The sequence below is a fragment of the Phalacrocorax carbo genome, chromosome 18, assembly GCF_963921805.1.
Source record: "Phalacrocorax carbo chromosome 18, bPhaCar2.1, whole genome shotgun sequence".
NCBI lineage: Eukaryota > Metazoa > Chordata > Aves > Suliformes > Phalacrocoracidae > Phalacrocorax > Phalacrocorax carbo.
The window spans coordinates 6,190,004-6,211,803 of NC_087530.1; the positions used below are offsets into that span (position 1 = coordinate 6,190,004).

Consider the following 21,800-nt stretch of genomic DNA (forward strand, 5'->3'; position numbering starts at 1 on the left):
CCAGAATGCCACAGAAAAGCCACCCTGCCTAGGACACACGGGCAGACCAGTCACCGCCTATGATCCATAAACTAATCCACTCATTTGAGGCGTGGTGCAGAAGATGCAGGACAGACCATCTCAAAGCCCCTTGAAAAAGTAGGTTTTGATGCGTCTCAAATACTTAATAGTCCACAAAAAATCCAAACAAGTCCAGCACAAATATCAAAAGCAACGTACAAGTAATTTCTTCCAAAGGTATTCCAGATTTCTTACTCGTATGTCGTCTCCCATCCCAGGGACTTGGAGGAATGCAGATACTGTGATTGATCAGGAAAGTCTTTCCCATTTGAATTATTTAGATATTAATTACTAAGCACTGTATTCCACAGCCTGATTTTAATGTTATGGCTTTCATGAGAACAGAATTCAGTGAACTTGATTACTACTCTTAAGTGTAAGATTACACTTTGAAAGAGTTCAAATGTCAAACAGGGATGCTACACCAACACACGAAGCAAGAACTATGATGGGATTTTTTCCCCTCTGCTCCTTCATTCTCTTAAAGCAAAAGTTATACTCAGAAAAGGCTACGGCATTGGCCAGAAACATTACAAAAGCTGGCATCCACGTACCAGATCGGTATAATTCACGCAAATACAACATTAAACACACTCAGCAAAAGCTCTGCCATCTCCTCCAGAGAAGCGTTAGGTGTAGCTGCCTTTACGCCCCACCTGAATCTCAGCTAGGAAGTTCCATCACAGATTGCTTCAGTGGTGAGGTAAATATCCATCCGCTGAGCAACAAAGAGCATCTTCATTCATGGTTGATAACAAGTCACCAGTGACAATTTAGTCCTGCCAAACTATGCAGAAGGCTACCTACTCCCTTACAGAGTTTACAGAACTAGATTAAATCAAGCACTTTTGCAGGGCAGGAGGGGGATATTTTAGCACTTGCCAATAATTCTTTTCATCCCGCAAATACTAATGGTGGCAGTGGTGGTAAATCACATTCAGCAGGCAGCACAGAACTCACTGCACAAAAATGTAAGCCGCTGCGCTCCCGTGAACACGTGCAGAGCACGCATTTCTCAACACATTTGTTTCCACTGTGAAAAGATAGCAGGAGGGTTGCTACGCCGCAGCGTCTGACCTAAAGTTGGCAGCTTGGAAGATGTTGAAATCTTCCAGATCAGACTAACTCAAATTGTGGTCTCACAGAAACCCAACACATTCTTTCATGCTTAATAAACTTAAGAGCAGCAAAATCAGAGTAAGTGAGCACAGCTAGGTTACAGAATTATTTAATATTCCATCTCCTCCACATGTGGGCTAGGGGGCCTCACAGATTCATCCTACAAACATGATGACAGCAACGACACAACACCAATTCGGATCAATTTTCAGTCAGTGCTGTTTTAGCCTAATACCGTCCGAGGCATCCCACTTTCACACTTAACCTATTACCGATCAGGTGAGCAGTGCGTACTGTGGCGCTTTCAACATACTCACAAAATTACTTCAACAAGCTGCAACTTACCAGCAAATAATTATTTTCTTCTACATAAACAGGTTATCCATAGATTATGCAACTGCTAACAGGCAATAATATTACCAGATATTCAACGAGATGTCTTTGCAATGAGAGGCCTTCGGTAGCAGACAACCGAGTCAAGACAAACACAGCTGCAATACCTCTCAGAACAACTGCATCATGTAGATAACCCTGGGCTAACAGCAAAGCTTTCGGACATCACGTACCATCAAGGCCACAGCGCTTTGTCAGCCACAGAGAAAAGCAATGCGTGGCCTCATCCGGGAGGCAGCTAACATGAAACTTGCCTACTGCAATACATATGCTGAGGCAGAAATCAACAACATTAGAGCAGACTAGCTCGTGATCTCCTCTGGGAAGGTGCAGGGTGTTCATCTAGAACAGCGAGCGCCTCTGTACAGTTCGCTGAAGACTGCACAGAACGTGGGCTTCTGACACTGATTCACAAGTGAGCTGCGAGCGACGGTAAGCCACTTAAGTTCCATTAGAGTGATCTCTTGAAAAGTCTTAGGGTCCAGCTTAGCTTCTTCAGAAGTTTCTCAGTGAAATGAGAAAAGCGAGTCTGGGCAACAGAAGGAGATTTCTCCCACCTGGCCTGTAACATTGGAAAGAATAAAATCAGGGTCTTTCAGTGCCAGTTTGGCTGCGGTCCTGGTATTTCGCTGATTTGCACCTCATAAGGTGCAGTTACTAAGCACAAGTGGAACCTGTTCAGAGGTGGAATAAACGCCTGCAACAGGTACTGGAGAAGACACACGATGAACAGTCACAAGACCTGTACTGCTTGTAGCAACTTCTTGTTTCTGGAGCCACTGTCCACTAAGTGAGAAGAACACAAATATTGGGAATATCCTGTACTGAAGACAAGGGTGTTGATATCTGCCGGTCTGGGAGCTTTTACTCAAAGTTTCCATCTTATGTAAGCTCAGAGATTACTTTGGGGAGCACTCCCCTGCTCCCCAGGAGGGAATGCAAAGTTCCCCCTCTGCCAGGGCTCCTATTGATTAGTCTAACGCGCAATTAAGGCCTCGCTCAAAAAACGAGTTCACAGCAGCTCACACCCACCCACGGCGAAGCGCAAGACGACAGCTCCGCAGCCGAAGCTCCCGCAGGCTGCAGGCCGCCTCCCTCCCCGCGGAGCACCGTTTTTGCCGTGTCACAAGCTCCGGCCGCGGCTCCCACCGGAGGAAACCATCAGAGCGCGCCGCCGCCGCCGCCGCCCCCCGGCCGCGCCCGCAGCCCCGAGCCCCGCCGCCCCCTGCAGGGGACAGCCCCGGACCTCCCGAGAGAAGCCGCCAGCCGCGGCTTACAGGGAGAGGGGCTGCGGGGGCCGCGGCCCGGCCCCTCACGGCGGCTCCGCACCCCGCCTCAGCCCCGCGGCCTAGCGGCGCCCCGCGGCCTCCTCCCGCCCCCCGGCCCGCGCCTACCTGCCGGACCCGGTGCAGAGCGTCGACGAACCCCTCGGGCTTGATCCCCACGGGCGCTGCGCTCTGCCCCTGCGCCAGCTCCGCCATGACACGCGCCCCGCGCCCGCCGCCGCCGTCCCGCCGCTCCGCCCGGGGACCCGCACCCGGAAAGGGAAAGAGCCCCCCGCTTCCGCCGGAAGTGGGGCGGAGTGGGCGGGGGCGCCGCCGCGGGGCGGGGATTGGGGGGGGGGCTCGCGCCGCACGTCACGGCCGCTCACGTGCCGGGGAGGGGGAGCGAGGGGTGAGGGGCGGGGCGAGGCTCTGCCACGCCCCGCGGGACCCCGCCACCCGCGACACCCCCCCCCGCAAGGGGACGGCCGGGCTGTCCCGTCCCCGCCACACCGGCCCTGCCCGGGCCATCCCGCCCCTGCCCGGGCCATCCCGCCCCTGCCAGCCCCTGCCATCCCACCCCTGCCCGGGCCATCCCGCCCCTGCCAGCCCCTGCCATCCCACCCCTGCCTGTGCCATGCCGCCCCTGCCAACCCCTGCCATCCCGCCCCTGCCTGTGCCATCCCGCCCCTGCCAGCCCCTGCCATCCCGCCCCTGCCTGTGCCATCCCACCCCTGCCTGTGCCATCCCACCCCTCCCTGTGCCATCCCGCCCCTGCCAGCCCCTGCCATCCCGCCCCTGCCCGGGCCATCCCGCCCCTGCCTGTGCCATGCCGCCCCTGCCAGCCCCTGCCATCCCGCCCCTGCCTGTGCCATCCCGCCCCTCCCTGTGCCATCCCATTCCTCCTTGTGCCATCCCGCCCCTGCCTGTGCCATCCCGCCCCTGCCTGTGCCATCCCGCCCCTCCCTGTGCCATCCCATCCCTCCTTGTGCCATCCCGCCCCTGCCTGTGCCATCCCGCCCCTCCCTGTGCCATCCCATCCCTCCTTGTGCCATCCCGCCCCTGCCTGTGCCATCCCGCCCCTCCCTGTGCCATCCCATCCCTCCTTGTGCCATCCCGCCCCTGCCCGGGCCATCCTGCCCCTGCCTGTGCCATCCCGCCCCTCCCTGTGCCATCCCATCCCTCCTTGTGCCATCCCGCCCCTGCCCGGGCCATCCTGCCCCTGCCTGTGCCATCCCGCCCCTCCCTGTGCCATCCCATCCCTCCCTGTGCCATCCCGCCCCTGCCCGGGCCATCCTGCCCCTGCCTGTGCCATCCCGCCCCTCCCTGTGCCATCCCATCCCTCCTTGTGCCATCCCGCCCCTGCCCGGGCCATCCTGCCCCTGCCTGTGCCATCCCGCCCCTCCCTGTGCCATCCCATCCCTCCCTGTGCCATCCCGCCCCTGCCCGGGCCATCCCGCCCCGCCTGTTCAATCCCACCCCTGCCTGTGCCATCCCGCCCCTGCCTGTTCAATCCCGCTCCTGCCAGCCCCTGCCATCCCGCACCTCCCTGTGCCATCCCACCCCTGCCAGCCCCTGCCATCCCATCCCTGCCTGTGCCATCCCACCCCTGCCAGTCTGTGCCATCCCGCCCCTCCCTGTGCCATCCCGCCCCTGCCAGCCCCTGCCATCCCATCCCTGCCAGTCTGTGCCATCCCATCCCTGCCTGTGCCACCCTGTCCCTGCCAGCCCCTGCTATCCCATCCCTGCCTGTTCAATCCCACCCCTGCCTGTGACATCCCGCCCCTGCCAGCCCCTGCCATCCCATCCCTGCCTGTGCCATCCCATCCCACCCCTGCCTGTGCCATCCCATCCCTGCCTGTGCCACCCTGTCCCTGCCAGCCCCTGCTATCACATCCCTGCTTGCACCATTGTGTCCCTGCCATTCTGTGCCATTCTGTCCCAGCCCGTGCCATCCTGTCCCTGCCCATGCCACCCCATGCCAGCCTGTGCCACCCTGTCCCTGCCTGCAGCGCCCCGTGCCAGGCTGTGCTGTCTCCTCCTTCCCTACTGTGGTGGCGGCTGCAGAGGCGCCCCACCAGCAACCACCATTTAACACCCTCTGTGGAAGCGCATCGTCCCACGTGCCCATCCTGCCTATTTTCATGCATGTATTTGAGGACCATGTTTCTGACCATGCTGCCATGGGCCAGACGCTGCCATGGTGGTGGTGACATGTTGCGCAAAGCTCCCGGACACGCGGTGCCGGTGTTCTCGGGAGAGCTCTGCCCTGCTCCACAGAGCCCTGCTCTGCTGAGAACTCCAGCTCCAGGGGTGCTCTGGAGCTCCCAGGTCTGATTCAGCCCTCAGTCAGAACGCCCCGCCGCAGCGGAGCAGCAGGAGACTCCAGGATGATGCAAGGACCAGTTAGTCAAGAAGTAATGCAAAGAACATGCAAAGCTTATTCCTCGAGCAGAGCGCTGCTGCGTGGCCCCTGCCTGGCCCTGACAGTCTGGGATGTCTGGGTGATGGCGGTGCTTTTTGGGGGTGTCCCACAAGTGCTGCCACACAACCTGCTGCCCGTGCACAGAGCCTCTCGGGTCGGGGTGCGTGCCTGCTGTGGGGCTGAGCATTCGCATATCCTCCAGGATATGAGAGCAATGCCTCACCGTGGGATGGTGGCATGGCTTACGGTGTGTGGGGGGACACAAGGGGCAGCGGGTTCAGCTCTGCTGACTGGGTTCCCAGGACAAAAAGAAGGGGGTCAGTGCTGGGAGCCCAGGTCTGGCAATTGCCCCCCCCAGCCTGGCAGCACAGGGGGGCTTGACCTAACCCCCCTCACACCCCAGTGCAGCTGTATGAATGGGTGAGAGATGTTATCTCCCAAACTGCAGCCTGCAGCCAGTTCCTGCATGGCTGGGTTTGCTCACTGAGCCTGGAATAGTCCAAGTTTCACTGATCCCAGACCCCGTTTCCCAAAGCCACTGAATATTAAATTCAAAATTCAAACTATGACCCAAACTGTGTTGCATCCCTTCTCAGCTGTTTCTTGCTCTTTCCAGTTTTATGCATCTCATTTGTGCTTACATGAGTAGGCGGGAATTGCTGAGGCAGACAAATTTTTTTCTGGTGGCTTTCCAAGAGCAGGGAACACGCTTCTTTGCTGGGATGCACAGTCTGCTACTGGTCACCTACATTACACCAGCAGGCTTGCTGATAACCAGCCTTTCTTCCCCTTAGAAGTCAGGATCATTTTCTTAATAACACCCATTTATTTTAGGAGAAAGGAACACAGCCCATGGGGGAAGGATTTTAAGATGATCTGTATCACTGCACCCACCCCATCATCTTCTGGCCACGGTGGAGGCAACTTCTGCAGCTGTGCACAGGGCTTTGCTTTTTCCCCTCTTGCAAACAGCCTGGAGACTTTGCTGGATTCAGGGACTTTTTCCCCTCTCAGCCCTGGCCTGGACGACCCAACAGGCTCAGCACCAGCCTTTCCCCATCTGCCCCTTTCCCCAGGTAGCTCCTGGGTGGGGGGATCACCCCACAGTCCCACTCAGCTCTCGGTGGTGCCTTGCCCTGAGCAGGATTTGTGCCATGACCTTCCAGCTAATGCCAACCTCAAAGTGGCTGCAAAAGAAGGTGACCAAATCTGAAGCCTAAAGCCCCTGGTGCAGGGACACCGACACAGAGAGAAGCTGTAGCCTCTGCTGTCAGACCCAGCGCAGCGCTCCAGCTGTGGAAGCTGAGTTCTGGCAGTCTCAAGCCATGGCAAGAGATGGGGGAGCCTCCTTGGCGCTGGGCAAGACCGAGGCCGAGGGACCATGCTGCCAGGAGGGTGACTGCGAGCCCCAGCACTGGACAGGCAGGGACGGCCGGGAGGGAGGCCAGTGAGAAGAAAACATCAGGCAGCAATTGAAAAAAGGGAAATTACAGGCCTTAAACACGTCCAGAAACAAATTTCTGATGTAAATCTTCCTTTTGAGGAAAAAAAAAGGGAAAAAAAAGAAAGGAGTGATTCTACGCCTCCATCACCCGCCTCCCCCCGCTGGAGACACACACACCTTCACACACACACGCGCTGAAATTAGTTGTGACAGCTGAAATTCTCCTCTCGTCGGACGCTGTTTGACAGGGTACTTAAAAAAGGAGGAGGAAAAAAAAAGGGAGAAGAACAAGAAAAAGGAAAGTGGTTTGGTGTCGCATGGGGGAGGCGGAGGGGGGGTGATGGGGTGGGGGGTTTCAAGTGATACAAGGCGCATAATTCAGGCTTCTTGGATTGCAAAAGCTCCTCTTACCTAAAGGGCCTGCTGCCTTTATTTTTATCCAAATGGCTCAATTACTGCAAAGCCCCACAGAGAAAATTATGGATGTTTGCCTCTATTTTTCTCCCCTTGTCTCGACAACTGTAGATATTTTGTTTTCCTTCTTTCCATCTTTTTTTTTTTTCTTCCGTTTTGGTGGTGGTGGGTGCAGGGGTTGGAAGGTGGCTGGGGACTAGGATGGGGGATGGATGGGGAGATGTGGGGGACCTTGGGCAAGGGACGTGCTGACATGCGGTGGCCCTGCCACCATCACCTAACTTGGTCCTCTCCCCGTCTCCCCCATGTCACCTCGCACCTTTGGCTTCTCACATCCCCCTCATCCTTGCGTCCCCCACCCTCCTCCCTTCCTTCAGGCCTCTCTCACTCTCTTCTCCCCCACCTCCCTCCTCTCCTTCCCCCTGCTCTCCTCCCCATCACCCCCTCCCTGTGCCTCTCAAAGCCACCATAATAGCAGCTTGTTTGGCACTTCACTTGGTCTCAATGAGAAAATTTCCCCCTCTCCCTCTTTTTGCCTTCGTTATTTCCAAACCCTGCAATAGCTCCTTTGCTCAGGGCTGCGGGAAGTGCCCATTTTTCAACATTTTTCTTTGGCTTATGTTTGTCATCCTCTGAATTACCGCACCAGGGAGTCCAGTCAGCCCGACACCGGGCCCTGCTATTCACACCTCTCCTGCTCCTTAAGATCATGTAGGGAGAAATTAGTTATTTATTTTGAGCACCACTGCAATGCACTTCCCCACAGAAGTGTTTGTTTTGATCTCCCACTGGAAAAGAAGGCTCCACGGGGAGCACCGGCAGCACCGGGTCTGGCAGGAGACATGGTGAAGGCAGGGCAGGGTGCAGGCAGCCCCAGGGGCTCCCGGGAGAGGTGTGAGCGTGGAGACCCCCAGCGAACACGTGGCTCATGAGAGGGGTCCCCCCCATGCTGAGGTTTTTCTCCAAGGATCCTCCTGGAGCAGATGATCTCTGCAGGTCCTGAGAGATTCCAGGTGATGTTGTCCCATCAGGAAACCTGGTCGTCTGTGGGTTTATCAGGTCAGACATGCCATGGTGAGATGGATCCTCAGACCACATGGTGCCAGGGGATCATCCCACCCCAAGGTGACCATCCCACCCCAAGGTGACCATGACTGCATCAGGGAGTGCAACCCAGGAGGCTCTGCCAAGCGCTGAAAGATTGGGCAGATTTGGGGGCTGGAGGAGGAAACCCTGCTCCAGCCCACGCTCACCAGACATGGTCCCACTGGCCAGGTTCTCTCCTGCCCACCCTGGCCCCCTTCGCAGAGCGACGCCAGCCCTGCCCGGGCAGCTGGGCTTTTGGGCAAGGGCAGCACAGACCAGGAAACATTCACCAGCTTGCAGAGTCCCAGATGATGGGAGATGGGAAGGACTCTGCCTGTCCTTGGAGGTCATAACCCACCTCCCTCTTCTCCCTGTGCCAGGGTCAGGAGTCAGTGAGTCCCACCGGTGCTGTTGCAGACCGCATCGCCGCAGCTCCACAGCTGCCCTGGCAGGCAGGGTGCTGCCAACGCCCGCAAGCCCTTCTCCTTGCAGACATGCTGTGGGCAGGCTGCCGGGAAAGGGGCTGCAGCTTTAAAGAAAGAAGAGGAGCAGCAGGAGGAAGAAAATGCAAAATTGGCCCAGTGGGTAGACCTGCTATTTAAGTGCAGTTGAGAAGCGAGTGGGAGGAATTACAGGAGAAATGATAGTGCCCTGACAGCTGCCATTTCCCACCGCCAGTCTCCCCTAATGGAGTCCTAATGTAGTGGTGGGCTCTTCGCTGACAGCCCAGCCCGAGACAGGGCTCGTCTTTGTGCTGGTGACAGATGGGACAGTCCGGCAACAAACCTGTAATCCTCTGATTTCTGCCACTGGCTCAGCTTAACCCCTTCTTCCCCCGGCACCCGCTCGCTGCCCAGGTGTGTGGCCGGTGTGGGGGCTGACCAGCCACCCCGGATTGCCCATCGACCTGCTGTGGTTTGCCAGATCTGGCAGCAAAGCAAGGCATTGGGAAGAGGAGGCAGCTGCCTGCAGCTCCCTCCACATCGCTTGGCTGCTGTTGGCTGGGGCAGCGCAGCGGAGGCTTAGCCCGGTCACCAAACCGAGCTGGAGCAGGCAGCAGCACGGCTCCCTGCAGGGAAAACAAAAAGCCAGATCCTGCTCTGGCTGGGTTCCCCATGCTGCTCTGCCTGTGTGACATTTAGGCAGGCAGGTGAGTGCAGGCAGGTGAGTGTGGGCAGGTGTGCTCTGTGGCATGGCACCCGCCGGGAGGGCTCTGGGCTGCCTGCCCAGTGCAGCACCCACCGGGAGCCTCCCGCTACCCCTGGCTGCTGGCTCTGGCACTGAACCTCCTTGCCTGCCTTAAATTAGTCCCAAACCAGGGTAGGACGAGCTAGTTTTAAGCTAAAAGGTGTGATAAATCCTCCCAAAGACCAGGCTGCCTTGGCTACGTGCACGTCCAGTCCTGCTCCCCAGCACATGGCGGGTGGCAGCAAGAGAAGCTGCCGGAGTTTTTCTGCAGAATAATAAATGCAGCTACTTCATACTTGTCTGTCTGCTCGGGGGGAAGGCCAGGCGTGCTGGGGGACCCTCTGTGGCAGAGGGCTAGACAGAGGGATGCTCTTGCCCCTGGGATGCAAAGGGGGAGATTAACCACCTGCTGATCTCTCCCCCAACCCAAAGGGCCCAAAGGAACCCTGGGGATGGATTTTTGCACGCTTCTCTGTTAGGCAAAGGTCCAAGCCCCTCTGCCTCCTTCCCAGCATGGAGCATCTCTCACTTTCACCCTATCTGCCCTCCAACACACATCTGGGCCTCCATCCCCTCCGGTAAAACCCACTAGCATCCTTCTGAGCTGCAAAGGAGCTCTCTCCCATTGGCATGGGGCAGCCAGCTCTTCTCAGCCTTCAGACACAAAGCCAACACCACAGGATCACAGGCACTGAGAAAAAAGTCACTGGCCCAGCACAGTCCCAGCACCCTCCTCTTCTCCCCTGCCCCGAGTTCCCATCCCACCAGCAGCATGCCTGCCTGCTTGCCTGCCTGCTTTCCTGCCCGGGCAGGAGTTAGCAGACAGAACAGAGAGCTTCAGGCAGCTCTGCTGCGTCCGTCTGCTTGTCCATCCCACTGCAAAGGGGTGTCCTGAGCTGAGCCTCTCTCCCAGCTCTGCGACCAGCCTCTCCAGATGATCTGGACCTATGCAAGGCCATGGGGAATAGAAACACCCCCATCCTGCATCCCTGCCCCACCAAACCCTGGGGAGCAGCTGAGACCCCAGGGCCCACCCTGGTGAATGCTGAGGGTCCCCATCACCCTCTGCTCCGCAGGGAGCCCAGGCCCCCACAGCATTAGACCCTCCTCGGCAGGAAAGCGCAATGCGGCGCGCGCAGGTCCTCAGCACAATTAGCCAACAAGTGGCTGTTTTGTGAGGGATTGTTGCTGATGTGTTTTAAGTGGCTTTCTGAGTGGAAAATGTGAGGCGCTGGAGAGGCCGGCAGACAAAGAGGGGGATGCATTAGGTTTTATTGGTCTGCTTTGCACACATCTGACATCACTCCATGGAGCAAGTTCTGCCCGGCTTTGGGGAAAATGAAAAATAAAGCAAGAAAAAGGGGCCAAGGGTACAGGGGCGGGGGGGGCATGAGCAATTCAAGCAGGCAAGTGGGGGCTTAATAGCAGGAGACACTGGAGCAAACTGTGTCAACCAGATGGGACCCGGGTGCTGCGGGAGGAGAGGGGAATTAGCCAACCCGTGCTTTGTTCCTGCAGAAAGCGCGGCCCTCTCCCCCCAGGAGCTGCCTACATGTGATATAATACAGCCCCTTTCAGCCGCTAAGCTGGCCAAGGACAAAAGTCACCGATAAATAGCGAGAGGGCGAGGCTGAAAGCAAAAGGCAGAGTTGCCAAGAGCCCCTGCTTTCTCCTCGGGCTGCCCGTGCTGCCGCACATCTGCCCTGGCCGCCGGCACGGGGACCCGTGGGCATGGCTGTGTTGGGGCTGGGGGCGATGCTGTGGGACAGGGCTGGGGGCAGGAGGGGTTTTGGAGGCATGGTGCCTTCAGCAGGGGTGGTTGCAGCCGTGTTTTCTCTGTCTTGATTCCCTTAGCCAAGCTGTAAGAGCCAGAACCCCCATGCCTCAGGCATCCCCCGGAGCGCATTGGGAAGGGCTGGAGGCAGCCGTCCGGCCGTGTGTCCCAATAGCCCAACACTTGGGTTTATTAAGCCGATGTGCACCCTTTACCTGTACTTCCAGGCTCCTGTAAAAGCACCTCAGCACCAAATAAAACAGTTCAAAAATGCCTCACCCAGCCCAGAACACCAGGGATCCGGAAGCATACCCCACTGAGTACTCTGCCCACAGCTGCCTGCTCGTGGCTGTCGGCATCCCTCGGTTCCTCTGCTATTCCTCCAGAGCCCAGTGAGCACCCTGCGCCCCCACCTGTGCCACCCCACACCTGCTGAGGCTTGAGGGCTGAAGACACTCCAGCTCCTTGAGTTTTGGACCCAAAGGCACCCTGGCCATCGCTCCCCAGCACAGAGCTCAAGACCTGCAAACATTTGCTGGAAGAAGACCCCAAACACCCCTGGTCTGAGCTGGCACCCCTGGTTTGGGGTCTCCCTCCCCTCCCAGCCCCCAGCAGGAACCCAGCCCAGCCAAGCACTAAACCAGCCACTGGGCTGTGTAAACGAGTGGGACCCCCCACCCCCCCCATCCTCCCTCCCAGAGGGGTTTTCCTTGCTTTTGAGGAAATATTGATCCAGATAAACCAGGGAGACACATTAGGTGCCCTGGGGGTGGTCAGGAGATCAGCAGCTCAGCTGGACACCCGCTGCCCCGTGCCCATGGGGTCCAGGATGGGCAAAGGGAGCACCGGGGGCCCCTTATGCCACTGAGGGGGCTGGAGCCAAAGTGCTTTTGCCAAGGGGAGGTAAAACAAATCGATGAGGGGCTGCTGTGACACGCTGACCCTGAGGCTGAGCAGTGGTTTTAACGTGTGACAGTAAATCTGGACGGGGGGCTCAGAGGCAGATGGCTGGAGGAGGAAGGCGAGGCGGGGCACTTGCTGGTGGGATGAGGGAAGGGCAAGAGCTCCCAAACTGAGTGGAGAGCATCCAGCAGAGCACCCGGGGAAGAGAGAGAAGGTGGGAGAAGGCAGCTTGGGCACTGACACAAGGATGGGAGATGCCTCTGCCATGACCGGGTTGCCCCTCGTAGCCAAGCATCACTCCTGAGCAGTCCCTCCTGCCACCACACGTGCACTGGTCTGGCTGGGAGGGCTGTAGGGTGCTGGTGCAGAGACACCCCGAGGCTTTCTCCAAACCCATTTCCATCCAGCTGTGGGGAAGCATACCCTCCGAATGGAGATCTCAGTTTCCAGCCCTTGGTTTCTCCCGTCTACCTCCCGCCTCTCACGCCCCACTGAAGCCAGCGGAGAGGGCAGGAAGGCACCAACGGCCGCAGATCTGGTTACCTGAGGCCAACAAAACCTGCCTGTCCCTTCCCAGCCGCTCCCCCTGCCCCCTCTCCAGGAGGACGAACCAGAGGGACCCCCTGGCCCTCCCTGAGCATCACCAGGTCGCTGCCCACCGCGATCGAGTGACCAGATGGACAGCGCGCTCACGCCGCAGCCTCCTCTGTGGGTCCCTTGTCCCCCGCCCTGAGCCGGCTGAGCTTTGACGCTCTGTCCCCCCGGGGCAGCCTTTTGTCAGGGGTGTGCAGAAGGGCCCCTGTGTCCCTCTGATCCCCGCCGGCCCCACGGCAGCGTGTTCCCGGCCGGAGCATAAAGCTGGCTTTCAGGGATCCAGCGTTGGGAAACTCCCAGGGAAGAAGCAAGGGAGCTTCTTGTTAAACGGGGAGACAAAGCCACCTTGTTAAGGGATTTACAAAGGCGGCCATCTCCCCCTTGCCTGGGAAGCTCATGGCTAGCAACTCCCAACCTCACCGGGGGAATGGCTTTCCCTCAGAAAGATGGAAAAACTTAATAGCCGTGCTGTGCTGCAGCCCTGTGATCCGTGTGCTCCCATGAACCCGCTCAGAGCCAGGTCTCCGAACGAAAATGGGGACCAAACACTCATCATGGGGTCTTCCATGGTTTTCCCACGAGTGCATTGCCAGTAGTGGTGTCCTTACTGGGGGAACACCATCCTCGGCACTGCCGGACCATTACCAGCACCCAGGGACCACTGCCTGCCCAAAATGACATGATATTGGGTAGCACAAGAGGATTTTCTCCCCCTCCCTTGGGACAGGTGAGCCGGGGTCCCCTCCCACACACCCTGCAGGTGGGGAGATGGAGCACCCTCCTCCAGGGGGGGATGTGATGGGGACAGAGTCCCACAGGGCACAGCCACACAAGACGCCCCTGCTTCCCTCCTAAAAAACATCCCCTCGTTTGCTCCCTTTCTCCAAGCAATAAAATAAAGTTTAAGCAAAAAATCCAGTAGCCCCAGAGCTGCTCTGCCCCCCTGGGAGTTTTATCTTAACACACATCTATTCTTGCTGTCTTTTGCAGGAAACAGTACCTGCCCTGAAGAGCAGGACTTTGGCACAACGTTCATGTGACCCGATGGTGGCTCAGCCTCCGAGAGGCCCCCGCAAGCCCCTGGGCCCCCCATTTTGCAGACCACATCTGGAGGCTTCTCACCTCGTGGCCACATCCAAGCCCCAGGACACATTGGCCAAACCTGTGCATTGTTCTGAATTGTTCTTGGCAACACGTGCACTAAAATCCACATGCAATTAGGTAATTACCTCTACCTCCAGAGAAACGGGAAAATTGATTTTGCCATAGTGATGCAGCAGGCTGCGGTAGCCAGTGTTGGCTGGTCAGCTTATAAAAACTGGGACCCCCATGGCACATACAGATCCTGCTCAGGCACAACAGCTGGACAGGCAGGGGAAGGGGAGTCCTGCCTCTGCTAGCAGTCCCTAGGGATGGGCAAAAGGGGCCAAGCCCCATGCGGTGAGCCCCGATGGGTAGCGAGCGCATTACCAAAAAAGCCAAATTAACAGCAAGGAGCTTTTTGCCCTGCTTTTCCATTGTGGCACACACTTGCCTCCCACCTACGCTTGCAGGTGGCGCTGTGAGGGGTCCACATCCCTCCTGGCATCGTCCCCACATCCTCCTCCTCCGCCTCTCCCTGGGGAAACGCTATCCCCAGGTGAGGGAGGCTGGAGGACACGTCACCTTCTCTGCTTTGCACCAGCAAATGCCAGCTGCTGTGGCTGCCCATGCTGTGTGGTGCCACCCTGGGTGCTGGTCCTTCGCCAGGAACCCCCAGCCACAGGTCTGTGCCCCACAGGGCTGCGCTGGAGGCAGCTCTCCCTCACCGGGACCAGCAATAAATTGGACTACTGCAGCTTTAAAGAAGCGTGTCTGCTCCTTGGCTGGCTGCAGGGCTGGTGGCATCAGGGAGAGCTGGAGGACACCTGCGGAGATCCTGTACAGCTGGGGAAGATTAGCCTTTTCCACTAGACAAGACCCATTACCATGTTCCAATATACCATCACTTCCGCTAGGAGAGCCTGCAGATGAGATATCGATTGCAATGACCCCGGACAAGCCCTTCCCTGGAGCCTGGGAGGGTGGCAGAGCAGCCCCACGACACGGCCTGCAGTGCAAAGAGGGAGTGCAGCTTCCCAAGGGCATCCCCAGGGACCCCCAGCCACGGGGTGGCGAGGGGCTGCCTTGGAGCAGGCTGGAGCTTGAGTGATGGGCGATGCTGGGGGGGATGCACAGCAAAACATTGAAGCCCAGCAGTGACCCAGGTCCCTTCCCAGGGTCCCTTCAGGCTCTTCCCAGCCACAGCTCTGCTCTGGGGACGGGGAGCCCCCAGCCCATGTTCACTGCCCTTACAGCTAGGTGGGTGTTACAGGAACAAGCCCACCATCTCGAAAGCCCGAAACATTATCCACAAAATGCCTCTGCCAGGGTGTTACCAGGTGGTTCAGGAACAGCTCGGCTCACACACTGCTTTTCCCTCCTGCTGCAACATGAGGTTGGCAGCCCCAGCCCCTGAAATACCTCCCTGAGACACACCAGGGTGGAAGGATGCTGGGAAACTGCAAGGGGGGCAATGAGAAATCACCAGATCATGGGAAACTGAATGGCTGATGGCAATTGAAACATGTGGTGGTAGCTGCATCAAGGAGAAAGGACAGGTACTTGCTGGGGCTTCTCTATCCTGCAACCCCACGATTTTCAAGAGTTATTTTTCTACTGCAACACTTGTGCTGGGTTTGACTTGGCTTTTCAAACACACCGAGCTCCTGCTTTACCAGCACGATGCATTTTCAGCCCATTTGGAAGCAGCAGCTGGAAGCTGACACATGCTGCTCCTCCAAGGCTGACCGCAGCCACATCCACTGCCACCTCCGAGAGCAACCCTGTGCTGCCCAAGGAGTCAGAGCTGCCATGGTACACAGCATCCTCTACCCTCAGCTGACAGCCTTGTTGAGCATCCCAGTGGGTGCAGCAAAGCATGGACAACCGGAGCACCCTGGGGTCCGCGCTCCGAAGCGCTGCAGCGTGAGTGCTGGAGGAGATTCAAGGCCTCTGGGTGAAATGGCTTTTTCCAGCTGATGATTTAAGCACCCTGGGGAGAGGTGGCCCAGCTGGTCCGCTGAGCCCTCCCTGAGCATGTCCGGGACTTCTCAAGCTTTTGGGTACAAGAAGCTTCTGCTGTGACACTTTGTTTGTTTGTTTTTCTCCCAAAAAGAGACATCAGCTCCTCATTGCACCAAGTTCTTTCCAAATCCACTTTGCCAGTGGAGACATTCTGCCATGGCCACGGGGCGCCACTGCTGAGGATGGGCAGGCAGAGGAGGTAACGCCCACAGCTTACAGGGCTGCCCGTTGTCCCTGGCGCCAGCACAGCATCCTTCCCCAGTGCGCGGGAGGGGAGCAGCTCTGTTCCCATCTTGATTTTCTGGATGATCCCCCCAGGAGATGGCTCCTGATGAGGTTTCAAGCCCTTTCCCCTACCTGGGAGGGGGCTGCTGTGGGAGGAAGAGGGTGGGCTCAGCAGCACAACCCTGCTGACTACAACCACTGCTGCAGGACTCCGGAACGCTGCTCACGCAGGCCCCCCTGTGCGGCTGCACTTTCTGCATGGACTTGCTGCTGAATGCAATGGGATGGAGGGAGCAGGGTGGCCCCCACGCAGCATCCCCCCCTCCCCGCACCCCACAGGGGTAAGGCAGGCTCTGCCAGCCCGGAAAACCATTTCTCTCCCCTTGCCTGACAACCCTCCACTGCTTTCTCCTCCCAAGATGGTCGCTGCCAGTAATAGCAGGGAAAGTCACATCCAAGCTGGGAAAATAACATGTTATTTTCCCAGCTGTGATGTCAGAGCTTGTCACGCTCGCCGGCCCACCAGCGGGGTGGGCAGAGCACTCCTGGACATCCCCAAATGGCCACCAGGTCTGGCTGTCCCCCCGAGGGCTGCAAAAATATTCCCCTTTTTGGTAGCTGCTTTGCTTTTTCTTCCCAAATGGGTGGGAAAGCGGCACGTCCCTGCCGCCGGGATGGGGCTGCCTGGTGCCCCGCAGCCTTGCCGGGCACCTCAGGATGCAGCATGGGGGGTCCATCGCTCCCAGCCCCTGGAGAGCGCCTCTGCTCCCAGCCTGGAGACACCCACCACGGGGACATCCATCCTCGGCAGGGCAGAGCAGCAGCGCATCCCGGGTATTTGCATGGGTTAGAAAGTGTTTCCTTTCTTTCCTCCTGCTTCCACTGTAGGTGCCAGAGCAGGTCTCCCTCACTGAGCCATCCCTGCACCCCAGCCGTGCGCTGCCGCCTGAGCCCTGGAGACAGAGGGGCCTGCAACAGGCACAATGGGAGAGAAACCCACTGCCCAGCCCAGAGCAAGCACTCCTCTCCTCCTTGCCTCCCACAACACCATTGGAAGATATTTCCCTTGTTCTTCCCTTTTCAATAAGCCCCAAGTCTGTTCTTCAAATGCACTAAAACAAAGACAAAAGAAGAAGGTTCAAATCCTCTTAACCCATCCCTGCCACCCAGCTCGCCCCTCTGGACCGGCGATATCCCCCACTCCCCACCTTCACAACAAGGTACCGACAAACCCCCCCACGTCCTTCAGAGGCACTTAATCCATTACAAATTTCACAAAGCCTGGCTTGGGGAAGCGCTGGGCCAGAAGAGCAAACAAACAAGCCAGGAATAAAGCCCAGCTCTCAATGAGCGGACCCAGCGCGTGGCTGGGTTTTTATTTCTTTCCCCACTTCTTCTCCGGCCGACCACCTTTTTTTTAATGATTGCATTTCACTTGCCGCCCCGTAACAAAGCCATCACCTCCGCCGTGACTCCGGGGAGACGAGTTACAATTACAAATTACCACCACAATTAGTGCTAGTTCTTACAGAAATTAGAAAGGGGAGAGGGAGGCTCGCGTGGGATTGATTGCTATTCATCCTGCTTTACGGTGACCTTGCTCTGGAGACGATGATATTCCTTCAGCCTGGAAACCGGATTTTAAAAAAAAATTAATTGTAAATTAACAGTAATAACACACATTTCCTTTCAATTAATTTAAGCAGAATGAGGGGGCGTGAAGAGCAGGCGTTTGTTAAGGCCTGTACAGTTTAATTATTTTTTTTTTTTCCACGAGATAATGTAATTAATTTATCTTAGAGGGGTGGGGGGACATGGCGGATAGGGGAGAACAAAGCAGTTAACAGTCAATGGAAAAATTAAGAGCCCATTATGTAAATGTGGCGTGTTTTACAGCCCTGGAGTTGGGGGGGAGTGGGGGGAGTATGGCAGGGTATGAGAAATAAGTAAAATAACGACCGGCTGTGCTGGGGAAGGCTGTAATTAGGCAGGGCTGGTACTGAGTGGGGACTGGTTGCACCCTGGTGATCGGCAGGGGCTTGGGGGGAAGCCTTGGTGCACCCCCAGAGTCTAAGCAGGGAAGGGGGCTGCATCCCACCGGCCAGGGGTGCTGGGGGCTTTTCCCCGCCCCGGGGAGAGTCCCGCCTCAACCCCACAGACCTCAGCGAGTTGATGTTGATGAAGCCGGTGGCGTCGGCGGGCTCGTAGTCTCCTTGCACGTTCATGCTGCGGAGAGAAAGGCACTGTCATCAGGATGGGGGTTCCTGCGGGGGGGCTTGGGTCTGCCTCTTGGGAAGGGAGAGGACATGGGTGACCCCAGAGCCAGCTGCTCCCCCGGGCCAGTGCCCGCTGCCGCCCCTCCTCAGCTGCCGGTGGCTGTGAGGGGTTCAGGGCAGGGTCCCCACCAGCACGCAGGAAGGGGCACGTGGCCTTGGGAGCAGCAGAGCCACAGGGCCACCCCGACGGCCGTCCCCAGGCTCCCCAGGGCCCTGCTGGAGACACAGCCCCAAATTTCCCTCCACGGTCCCTCGTGTGCACCATCACCCCTCCTCCCTGCGCTCTTGCAACAAGCCCCAGAACTGTCCCCGGGGTATGGCTGTCCCCTGCCAGGCAGGGGCATTGCCCGGTCCCGGGCAGGGGACGTTGCCCCAGGCAGGGCAGCGGTGCTGGGGGACACCCCCGGCACCGATGGGGTTTACGGCCGCGGTGGCTGGTGCCTCGGTACAACACCGAGTGCATCCCCCTCCCCAAAGGCGGCAGCCACCCACTGAATCCCAACTCCGATGGTTTCCTACATCCCCAAAACACACGACTCATTTCCCAGAAACTGCAAACCTTACAAGACGAATAGGGGGGGAAATAAAGAAGAAAAATAAAAAAAAAAAAGAAAGAGTTTACAATGATTTTACCTCCCCTGACGGGCTACAGAAAAACCTCTGTGCTTTTATTTTTGCTCATTCGAGTGGTTCTGACCTGCTCTATAATTATGTTACTTTCTACCTACTGTGCAGAGGCATTTCCACACAGCTCTGCCTCTCACAGCTTTCTCTCGGGTTCCTGTGACGCCGTCACTCAAAGGCTTTCAAACCAGCGATGTAGAAATCAAAAAGAAAAGGAAAATGGTTGGAGACACAGGGAGAATAAGTGCCCCTGCTTTTCTCTCCCTCTTTCTTTTTCCTCCGTCCCACCCCCCTCCATCCTCCTTTTTTTTCTTCCCTCTTTTTTTTATTTATTTTTTTTTTTATACTTTATTCATTTAATCTCTCCAAGTGAGAGCGCGAAGCATAATGAAGGGTTGGGACGGATTATTAGGAGCTGTTGATTTTAAGGGGGAGGGAAGGGGGGGAAAAAAGCCAGAGAAGAGAAAGAGAGAAGATAATTTGACATTTACTCCGACTGATCTAAACTCATTCGGGTGTATTTATGGCTTATAAAGTGTTTAGAGAGATTGAAAGGGGTTGAGGGAGGGCTGGGGGGGAGCGAGCACGAGAGAAAACAACGTGAAGAAAAAGGAAAAGCTGGAGGAAAAAAATAATATTGACTTGAAACAGGGCTCGTGCTTTGGCTGGGCACTTGGCTGGGAGGACACCGTCCCTTGTGTCACCAGGGATGGGACGGGATGGGATGGAGTAGAACAGGACCGGGAAGGTTGGAATGGGATGGGGTGGGATGGGAGAGGGTGCTCCCTGCCACCACCCCTGCCCATTCTGGTCCCCCAAACCCCACTCACCTCACCAGCTCCTCGTTGTACAGCGACCGCGGGGACTCCCTGCCCAGGATGTAGACCTGGCCCTTGAAGACGGAGAGGCGCACGGTGCCCACCACCGCCTCCTGCGAGCGCTCGATGCACTGCCGGAGGAACTCGCACTCGGGGCTGTGCCAGAAGCCTGCGGGCAGGAGGCAGCGTCAGTGGGGACACAGGGGAGGCCAGGGTACCCCAGGGTGCCCATGCAGGGTGCCCCCAGGCTAAGTCCTGCAAGGCAGACACTAATAATGTACAAGGGAAGGGATGCAGTCAGGTGCCAGGACACACAGGTTCAGCTCTGCGTGATGGAGACCCCTCCTGTGGTCCTTCCCCTTCATGGCCCTTGGGTCCCCACTGGGGAGAGGAGGCTGGAACCAGCTGCTGGAGAAGAGGCAGCGGGACTGTTCTCTCCCAGCTGCGCTGGGTGGGGGGCCCTCATGGAAATTAAAAGCTTCGTTAGGTTATTATGAAACTGCCACCCAAAACCCAGTATCTCAGGAGCATCAGGTGGAGACAGACAGATGGACACAAAATCTGGGGGGCCCAGCTCCCAGCCCCCTGGGATAGGGACGAGCTGCTCTCCCCTGGGACAGGCAGGGCAGGGATCGGCCCCAAAGGGTCAACCTTCACCATGGGCCCTGCCTGGGGGGATGCAGCTCCCACAGCTACACTTCACCCTCAGGCAGCCCTGGGAAGGGAAACACCCCTGGCGATGGGGGTCCTGGCAGGGTGGCCCCCATGGACAGGGCATAGGAGCAGGCTGTGTGGGATGCGGAGCAGAGCACAACCCCCAGGTAACACAGCTGGGCTGACCTGGGGGCTGTATCAGGCTGCACGTCAGGGCACAGATGTCTTGGCAGCCCTGGGTGGGCTCACCTCCCCAGCCCTTCCTAGGGCAGTGGGGCTCTGCTCTCCCCCGCCACCATGCTCCCCCCACCACCACTTGTGGTTTAATTTGTTCCCCTGCACCCCTGGAGTGAAGGGCTGGCGGGACACGGGGAACTGGTGCCAGCACCCACCCAAAGCTCCATCTAACCACGACCACAGCAAGTGCCTCCCCCTCCTGCCTCATCTCTGGCTGGCACGGCACCCTCCCAGCATGGCAGCCCCCAGCAGCTGGGCTGAAGCCTGGGCTGGGCATTGGGGTGATGTGCATTCGCACCGCAGCCCCCCGAAATGCGTCCTGCGGGAGCAGCCATCGGCGTCGCCATCCACTGAGGCCGTGGCAGGCGCACAGATTGGCCATGGCCCTCTGCCGCCCCCGTGCTCCCTCCTGTCCCTAAGTGGGGTAATTAGCCGGGGAGCCCTTGGAGACCTGGAATAAAGCCTGAGAGATGGAGAGGGAGATATAGGAGGAGAGAGAAAGAGGCCATTCACCGCCCTCCGGTCATCCCAGGTTTTATCTCTCCGATCGCCCTCCCGCTAGCAGGGCTCACACACCGGTGCCCTCTCACCTTTCCCTTCCCAGCTGGGCTCTGGGGCCGAAGCTATTAAAGAAACAAACAATTTCTTTTGTTGTTTGGCCTCGCCAGCCCGGAGCAGGGCCGTATCCTGCAGCCTTGTCCCTGGGATCTGCGTAGCCCCGCTCTGAGGCACGGCATCAAAGCCCTGCAACCTCCCAGCACCAAAACCATCTCCCTGACCCAGATCCCCTGGGCCACCCCACTGCAGCATGGCCGGGGGGGTTCGGGGACCCCTTCCGCACAATCAGCACTGCCATGTAGGCAGGGACCCGGCCCTGGGCAAATACACCCCTGTTTTTGGTAATCACCGTCCAGGTACAACTCTTCAAACATCAGGATTGATGTAAAGCTGTTGCATCCCCGTAAAAATAAACCTGAGACACATTAAAATAATAACCAGCTACTTAAATCCTGACTCTGACAGCTCCAGGTGCGAGGAAGCATCCCCCCCCCTCGCCCCCCACTGCAGACACATTCCCCACTGGAAGCGATCCCCCTTAATGACCTTCCCGCCTTGTAACCACGATCCTGCCCTAATCACGGCACGGGCAGGGGGACAATGGCATTTCCGCACCTGGCTGTACCTGCCCGGACGGGAGC

At 57.7% G+C, this 21,800-nt stretch overlaps 2 protein-coding genes across 6 annotated transcripts in view; both read right to left on the minus strand.

The window, feature by feature from the left end:
* The window catches only part of FUBP3 (far upstream element binding protein 3), a 40,818-nt gene extending 37,680 nt beyond the window's left edge, over positions 1-3,138 (minus strand). Inside the window, exon 1 of one of the 3 annotated variants that reach the window (XM_064469135.1) lies at positions 2,967-3,138. In XM_064469135.1, coding sequence (XP_064325205.1) covers positions 2,967-3,053 — 87 coding nt within the window. In that variant the 5' untranslated portion in view covers positions 3,054-3,138. The remainder of the gene's footprint in view (positions 1-2,966) is intronic. The other 2 variants (XM_064469134.1, XM_064469136.1) reach the window with 2 other exon arrangements.
* Positions 3,139-17,322: 14,184 nt separating this feature from the next.
* Positions 17,323-21,800, minus strand: part of ASS1 (argininosuccinate synthase 1) — a 29,267-nt gene continuing 24,789 nt past the window's right edge. For all 3 annotated transcript variants that reach the window (XM_064469002.1, XM_064469004.1, XM_064469003.1), the window contains 3 exons: positions 19,723-19,879; positions 18,153-18,218; positions 17,323-17,619 (listed from right to left, as the gene is read on the minus strand). In XM_064469002.1, coding sequence (XP_064325072.1) covers positions 17,565-17,619; positions 18,153-18,218; positions 19,723-19,879 — 278 coding nt within the window. In that variant the 3' untranslated portion in view covers positions 17,323-17,564. The remainder of the gene's footprint in view (positions 17,620-18,152; positions 18,219-19,722; positions 19,880-21,800) is intronic.